At 57.2% G+C, this 8,097-nt stretch overlaps 1 protein-coding gene across 1 annotated transcript in view; it reads right to left on the minus strand.

The window, feature by feature from the left end:
• The window catches only part of PPP2R2A (protein phosphatase 2 regulatory subunit Balpha), a 58,824-nt gene extending 51,866 nt beyond the window's left edge, over window positions 1-6,958 (minus strand). The window contains exon 1 of the mRNA XM_069767018.1: window positions 6,616-6,958. Coding sequence (XP_069623119.1) covers window positions 6,616-6,622 — 7 coding nt within the window. The 5' untranslated portion in view covers window positions 6,623-6,958. The remainder of the gene's footprint in view (window positions 1-6,615) is intronic.
• Window positions 6,959-8,097: the final 1,139 nt, after the last annotated feature.

Here is an 8,097-nt window from a genome sequence, read left to right on the forward strand (position 1 = left end):
GTGTGTGTACACTGCACTGACATGCATGAATGCTAAATATACTTGTATGAACATGAATATATACACATACGAGCGCATTGTGAATGTATACGTGTGCAGTATATATGTATATATATATATATGTGTATGTATATGTGTATATGTGCACGCGCGTGTGTATATGTGTGTGTATATATATATATATATATATATATATATATATATCATCTGTATCATCTGTATATATACTTATTTACATATGATGGATACTGCACATACAGATGTATATAAAGCACAGTGTACACATACAGCCCCTCCATACACTGGAGCAGGACATCTGTATACATAGGACACATGATGGGTGCAGCACATACAGATATGACTGTGTGTATACAATAAGTTGTGCACCCAGAGGATACATGTACACACATCCACAGCCTCTCTCTCTGCGCACAGCAGCCCCTCTCTCTCTCTGCGCACAGCAGCCTCTCTCTCTGCACACAGGACAGCAGCCCCTCTCTCTGCACACAGGACAGCAGCCCCTCTCTCTGCACACAGGACAGCAGCCCCTCTCTCTGCACACAGGACAGCAGCCCCTCTCTCTCTCCACACAGCAGCCCCTCTCTCTGCACACAGCAGCCCCTCTCTCTGCACACAGGACAGCAGCCCCTCTCTCTCTCTGCACAGGACAGCAGCCCCTCTCTCTCTCTGCACACAGGACAGCAGCCCCTCTCTCTCTCTGCACAGGACAGCAGCCCCTCTCTCTCTCTCTCTCTACACACAGGACAGCAGCCCCTCTCTCTCTCTGCACACAGGACAGCAGCCCCTCTCTCTCCACACAGCAGCCCCTCTCTCTGCACACAGGACAGCAGCCCCTCTCTCTCTCTCTGCACACAGGACAGCAGCCCCTCTCTCTCTCTCTGCACACAGGACAGCAGCCCCTCTCTCTCTCTCTGCACACAGGACAGCAGCCCCTCTCTCTCTCTCTGCACACAGGACAGCAGCCCCTCTCTCTCTCCACACAGCAGCCCCTCTCTCTGCACACAGGACAGCAGCCCCTCTCTCTCTCCACACAGCAGCCCCTCTCTCTCTCTGCACACAGGACAGCAGCCCCTCTCGCTCTCTGCACACAGGACAGCAGCCCCTCTCTCTCTCTGCACACAGGACAGCAGCCCCTCTCTCTCTCTGCACACAGGACAGCAGCCCCTCTCTCTCTGCACACAGGACAGCAGCCCCTCTCTCTCTGCACACAGGACGGCAGCCCCTCTCTCTCTCTCTCTGCACACAGGACGGCAGCCCCTCTCTCTCTCTCTCTCTGCACACAGGACGGCAGCCCCTCTCTCTCTCTCTCTGCACACAGGACGGCAGCCCCTCTCTCTCTCTCTGCACACAGGACAGCAGCCCCTCTCTCTCTCTCTGCACACAGGACAGCAGCCCCTCTCTCTCTCTCTGCACACAGGACAGCAGCCCCTCTCTCTCTCTGCACACAGGACAGCAGCCCCTCTCTCTCTGTCTCTGCACACAGGACAGCAGCCCCTCTCTCTCTCTGCACACAGGACAGCAGCCCCTCTCTCTCTCTCTCTGCACACAGGACAGCAGCCCCTCTCTCTCCACACAGCAGCCCCTCTCTCTGCACACAGGACAGCAGCCCCTCTCTCTCTCTCTGCACACAGGACAGCAGCCCCTCTCTCTCTCTCTGCACACAGGACAGCAGCCCCTCTCTCTCTCTCTGCACACAGGACAGCAGCCCCTCTCTCTCTCTGCACACAGCAGCCCCTCTCTCTGCACACAGGACAGCAGCCTCTCTCTCTCTCTGCACACAGGACAGCAGCCCCTCTCTCTCTCTGCACACAGCAGCCCCTCTCTCTGCACACAGGACAGCAGCCCCTCTCTCTCTGCACACAGGACAGCAGCCTCTCTCTCTGCACACAGGACAGCAGCCCCTCTCTCTCTGCACACAGGACAGCAGCCCCTCTCTCTCTGCACACAGGACAGCAGCCCCTCTCTCTCTGCACACAGGACAGCAGCCCCTCTCTCTCTGCACACAGGACAGCAGCCCCTCTCTCTCTCTGCACACAGGACAGCAGCCCCTCTCTCTCTCTGCACACAGGACAGCAGCCCCTCTCTCTCTGCACACAGGACAGCAGCCCCTCTCTCTGCACACAGGACAGCAGCCCCTCTCTCTCTGCACACAGGACAGCAGCCCCTCTCTCTCTGCACACAGGACAGCAGCCCCTCTCTCTCTGCACACAGGACAGCAGCCCCTCTCTCTGCACACAGGACAGCAGCCCCTCTCTCTGCACACAGGACAGCAGCCCCTCTCTCTGCACACAGGACAGCAGCCCCTCTCTCTGCACACAGGACAGCAGCCCCTCTCTCTGCACACAGGACAGCAGCCCCTCTCTCTCTCCACACAGCAGCCCCTCTCTCTGCACACAGGACAGCAGCCCCTCTCTCTCTCTGCACAGGACAGCAGCCCCTCTCTCTCTCTGCACACAGGACAGCAGCCCCTCTCTCTCTCTGCACACAGGACAGCAGCCCCTCTCTCTCTCTGCACACAGGACAGCAGCCCCTCTCTCTGCACACAGGACAGCAGCCCCTCTCTCTCTCTCTCCAGACAGCAGCCCCTCTCTCTCTCTCTGCACACAGGACAGCAGCCCCTCTCTCTCTCTCTGCACACAGGACAGCAGCCCCTCTCTCTCTCTCTGCACACAGGACAGCAGCCCCCCTCTCTCTCTCTCTGCACACAGGACAGCAGCCCCTCTCTCTCTCTCTGCACACAGGACAGCAGCCCCTCTCTCTCTCTCTGCACACAGGACAGCAGCCCCTCTCTCTCTCTGCACACAGGACAGCAGCCCCTCTCTCTCTCCACACAGCAGCCCCTCTCTCTGCACACAGGACAGCAGCCCCTCTCTCTCTCCACACAGCAGCCCCTCTCTCTCTCTGCACACAGGACAGCAGCCCCTCTCTCTCTGCACACAGGACAGCAGCCCCTCTCTCTCTCTGCACACAGGACAGCAGCCCCTCTCTCTCTCTGCACACAGGACAGCAGCCCCTCTCTCTCTCTGCACACAGGACAGCAGCCTCTCTCTCTGCACACAGGACGGCAGCCCCTCTCTCTCTCTCTGCACACAGGACGGCAGCCCCTCTCTCTCTCTCTGCACACAGGACGGCAGCCCCTCTCTCTCTCTCTGCACACAGGACAGCAGCCCCTCTCTCTCTCTCTGCACACAGGACAGCAGCCCCTCTCTCTCTCTCTCTGCACACAGGACAGCAGCCCCTCTCTCTCTCTGCACACAGGACAGCAGCCCCTCTCTCTCTCTCTCTGCACACAGGACAGCAGCCCCTCTCTCTCTCTCTGCACACAGGACAGCAGCCCCTCTCTCTCTCTCTGCACACAGGACAGCAGCCCCTCTCTCTGCACACGGGACAGCAGCCCCTCTCTCTGCACACAGGACAGCAGCCCCTCTCTCTCTCTGCACACAGGACAGCAGCCCCTCTCTCTCTCTCTGCACACAGGACAGCAGCCCCTCTCTCTCTCTCTGCACACAGGACAGCAGCCCCTCTCTCTCTCTGCACACAGGACAGCAGCCCCTCTCTCTCTCTCTGCACACAGGACAGCAGCCCCTCTCTCTCTCCACACAGCAGCCTCTCTCTCTGCACACAGGACAGCAGCCCCTCTCTCTCTGCACACAGGACAGCAGCCCCTCTCTCTCTCTCTGCACACAGGACAGCAGCCCCTCTCTCTCTCTCTCTGCACACAGGACAGCAGCCCCTCTCTCTCTCTCTGCACACAGGACAGCAGCCCCTCTCTCTCTCTCTGCACACAGGACAGCAGCCCCTCTCTCTCTCTCTGCATACAGGACAGCAGCCCCTCTCTCTCTCTCTGCACACAGGACAGCAGCCTCTCTCTCTCTCTCTGCACACAGGACAGCAGCCTCTCTCTCTCTCTCTCTCTCTCTGCACACAGGACAGCAGCCTCTCTCTCTCTCTGCACACAGGACAGCAGCCCCTCTCTCTCTCTCTCTCTGCACACAGGACAGCAGCCCCTCTCTCTCTCTCTCTCTGCACACAGGACAGCAGCCTCTCTCTCTCTCTCTGCACACAGGACAGCAGCCTCTCTCTCTCTCTCTGCACACAGGACAGCAGCCTCTCTCTCTCTCTCTGCACACAGGACAGCAGCCTCTCTCTCTCTCTCTCTGCACACAGGACAGCAGCCCCTCTCTCTCTCCACACAGCAGCCCCTCTCTCTGCACACAGGACAGCAGCCCCTCTCTCTCTCTCTCTGCACACAGGACAGCAGCCTCTCTCTCTCTCTCTGCACACAGGACAGCAGCCCCTCTCTCTCTCTCTCTCTCTGCACACAGGACAGCAGCCCCTCTCTCTCTCTGCACACAGGACAGCAGCCCCTCTCTCTCTCTCTCTGCACACAGGACAGCAGCCCCTCTCTCTCTCTCTGCACACAGGACAGCAGCCCCTCTCTCTCTCTCTGCACACAGGACAGCAGCCCCTCTCTCTCTCTGCACACAGGACAGCAGCCCCTCTCTCTCTCTCTGCACACAGGACAGCAGCCCCTCTCTCTCTCTCTGCACACAGGACAGCAGCCCCTCTCTCTCTCTCTCTGCACACAGGACAGCAGCCCCTATCTCTCTCTCTCTGCACACAGGACAGCAGCCCCTCTCTCTCTCTCTGCACACAGGACAGCAGCCCCTCTCTCTCTCCACACAGCAGCCTCTCTCTCTGCACACAGGACAGCAGCCCCTCTCTCTCTCTCTGCACACAGGACAGCAGCCCCTCTCTCTCTGCACACAGGACAGCAGCCCCTCTCTCTCTCTCTCTCTCTCTGCACACAGGACAGCAGCCCCTCTCTCTCTCTCTCTCTGCACACAGGACAGCAGCCCCTCTCTCTCTCTCTGCACACAGGACAGCAGCCCCTCTCTCTCTTTCTCTCTGCACACAGGACAGCAGCCCCTCTCTCTCTCTGCACACAGGACAGCAGCCTCTCTCTCTCTCTCTGCACACAGGACAGCAGCCCCTCTCTCTCTCTCTGCACACAGGACAGCAGCCCCTCTCTCTCTCTGCACACAGGACAGCAGCCCCTCTCTCTCTCTCTGCACACAGGACAGCAGCCCCTCTCTCTCTCTCTGCACACAGGACAGCAGCCCCTCTCTCTCTCTCTGCACACAGGACAGCAGCCCCTCTCTCTCTCTCTGCACACAGGACAGCAGCCCCTCTCTCTCTCTGCACACAGGACAGCAGCCTCTCTCTCTCTCTGCACACAGGACAGCAGCCCCTCTCTCTCTCTCTGCACACAGGACAGCAGCCCCTCTCTCTCTCTGCACACAGGACAGCAGCCCCTCTCTCTGCACACAGGACAGCAGCCCCTCTCTCTCTCTCTCTCTCTCTGCACACAGGACAGCAGCCCCTCTCTCTCTCTCTGCACACAGGACAGCAGCCCCTCTCTCTCTCTGCACACAGGACAGCAGCCTCTCTCTCTCTCTGCACACAGGACAGCAGCCCCTCTCTCTCTGCACACAGGACAGCAGCCCCTCTCTCTCTCTGCACACAGGACAGCAGCCCCTCTCTCTCTCTGCACACAGGACAGCAGCCCCTCTCTCTCTCTCTGCACACAGGACAGCAGCCCCTCTCTCTCTCTCTGCACACAGGACAGCAGCCCCTCTCTCTCTGCACACAGGACAGCAGCCCCTCTCTCTCTCTGCACACAGGACAGCAGCCCCTCTCTCTCTCTCTGCACACAGGACAGCAGCCCCTCTCTCTCTGCACACAGGACAGCAGCCCCTCTCTCTCTCTCTGCACACAGGACAGCAGCCCCCCTCTCTCTCTCTGCACACAGGACAGCAGCCCCTCTCTCTCTCTGCACACAGGACAGCAGCCCCTCTCTCTCTCTCTGCACACAGGACAGCAGCCCCCCTCTCTCTCTCTGCACACAGGACAGCAGCCCCTCTCTCTCTCTGCACACAGGACAGCAGCCCCTCTCTCTCTCTCTGCACACAGGACAGCAGCCCCTCTCTCTCTCTCTCTCTGCACACAGGACAGCAGCCCCTCTCTCTCTGCACACAGGACAGCAGCCCCTCTCTCTCTCTGCACACAGGACAGCAGCCCCTCTCTCTCTCTCTGCACACAGGACAGCAGCCCCTCTCTCTCTGCACACAGGACAGCAGCCCCTCTCTCTCTGCACACAGGACAGCAGCCCCTCTCTCTCTCTCTGCACACAGGACAGCAGCCCCTCTCTCTCTCTGCACACAGGACAGCAGCCCCTCTCTCTCTGCACACAGGACAGCAGCCCCTCTCTCTCTGCACACAGGACAGCAGCCCCTCTCTCTCTCTCTGCACACAGGACAGCAGCCCCTCTCTCTCTCTGCACACAGGACAGCAGCCCCTCTCTCTCTCTGCACACAGGACAGCAGCCCCTCTCTCTGCACACAGGACAGCAGCCCCTCTCTCTCTCTGCACACAGGACAGCAGCCCCTCTCTCTCTCTCCACAGTAGCCCTTCTGTCAGCTGCACACATCCCTCCGCCGGTCACACATCCCCGGCTCCCTCTCTCTCGCCCTCCCGGCACACATTACCACAGGATGCCCCCGCCATTATCCCCAGCCTGTGCTTCTTTCTCACCCGCCATGCTGCCCCCTGGCCACTGCTGGTCCCGGGCTCCAGATGGAGGCGGATACCGGGGAGGCCGCTGCCCGGGGCAGGAGGACCGGACTCTGAGGTCGCGGCTTCAAGATGGAGGCCGCAAGCACGGTGACGTCACTGGGCAAGGACCGGAGGCGGGGCTGCGCGGGACGGGGAGGTGTCGTGTATGACGGCAGGATGCTACGTCAGGGGGGAGAAGTGGGGGGAGATTCTTCCGGGCTGTGAGGACTGGAGGTCGGGACTCGGGTGCACGACTACCTGACTGCCAGGGACCATTGTAATCGTCACTAGTGGTCACAGTTGTACTACCGGGCATTCAGCCGTTAAACTGCAAGTGTTGCCCTTAGCTACCAATCACAGCGCAGCTTTCATTTCACAAACTGCTTTTGGAAAATTAAAGCTGTGTTGTGATTGGTCCTTGTGGGCAAGAAAAACAGTTATACAAGATGGCTGCCTGTGCTGCCCATACAGGAAAGTTGTGCTGCGATTGGTTGGCAACAAAAGCAGCTCCTCTAGTAAAGCTGTCTGAATGGCCCATATCAACCAATAGCAGCTCAGCTTTCATTTATCAGACTTTTCGTGGAAACTGAAAGCTGTGCTGTGATTGGTCACTATGGGCAGCAAAGGCTGTTTTCCGCCATTACAGGCCCTTACTATTGTGGTTACAAACTGTACGCTTCCTCCAGCAGCCAACTTTCCATTTTTACTTGTTTTGTTTTGTTTTTTTCATTTTTGTTTCATTTTTTTTTTTTTTTCCATTTTCATTATTTCCCTTCTTCCAGGAGTCATAATGTTTTTATTTTTCTATTTCAGCTTTAACTCAAGCAATAAAATTTGGATAAACCACCAAAGTTCAAGAAATCAAGAAAAAAAAACCAAAAAACCTTGTACCCTACCAGATAATTGATAAAACTACATTTTTATTGTACATTTTTTCCCAAAAAAATGTTGACACACAATCACCATACAGACAACCGTGCTTGACTAAAACTGTCCCTCACACTGTTAATACTCTACATCTTCCCTGCCTATGTAGCGAAGGTTGGCACCCTAAAATTGATTCGAGATAGGCGCCCCCGCTCGACGGCGGCTGTCCCTCCTGCTCCTGTACAGTCGCTATGAATGGTGTGATACAGTTATACTCCAATCTGGCACGACAGGAAAGATGAAAAGGACAGTGATTGCCTTGCAACATAATCATCTATAGCAATCAATAGACAGTGTGAGGCAGAGTGAATGACAAAGTGCAATAAAAAGTGCATAATACACAGAGTACCTCTCTATAACTGTTCCCTGCCCTTTATAACAGCCTACCTAACTGGGGTTTGGCACCCTACTGTACAGCAGAAACGGCGCCCCCACTCCTCGGCGGCTCACCCTACCGGTGACCCTATAACTAAACTACCGACTCTTAGATGTATAGCCTGGTGGGTCTAAACCAATTAACGACCACAGTCATTG

This window comes from Ranitomeya imitator, chromosome 4, assembly GCF_032444005.1.
Source record: "Ranitomeya imitator isolate aRanImi1 chromosome 4, aRanImi1.pri, whole genome shotgun sequence".
In the NCBI taxonomy this organism is placed as follows: domain Eukaryota; kingdom Metazoa; phylum Chordata; class Amphibia; order Anura; family Dendrobatidae; genus Ranitomeya; species Ranitomeya imitator.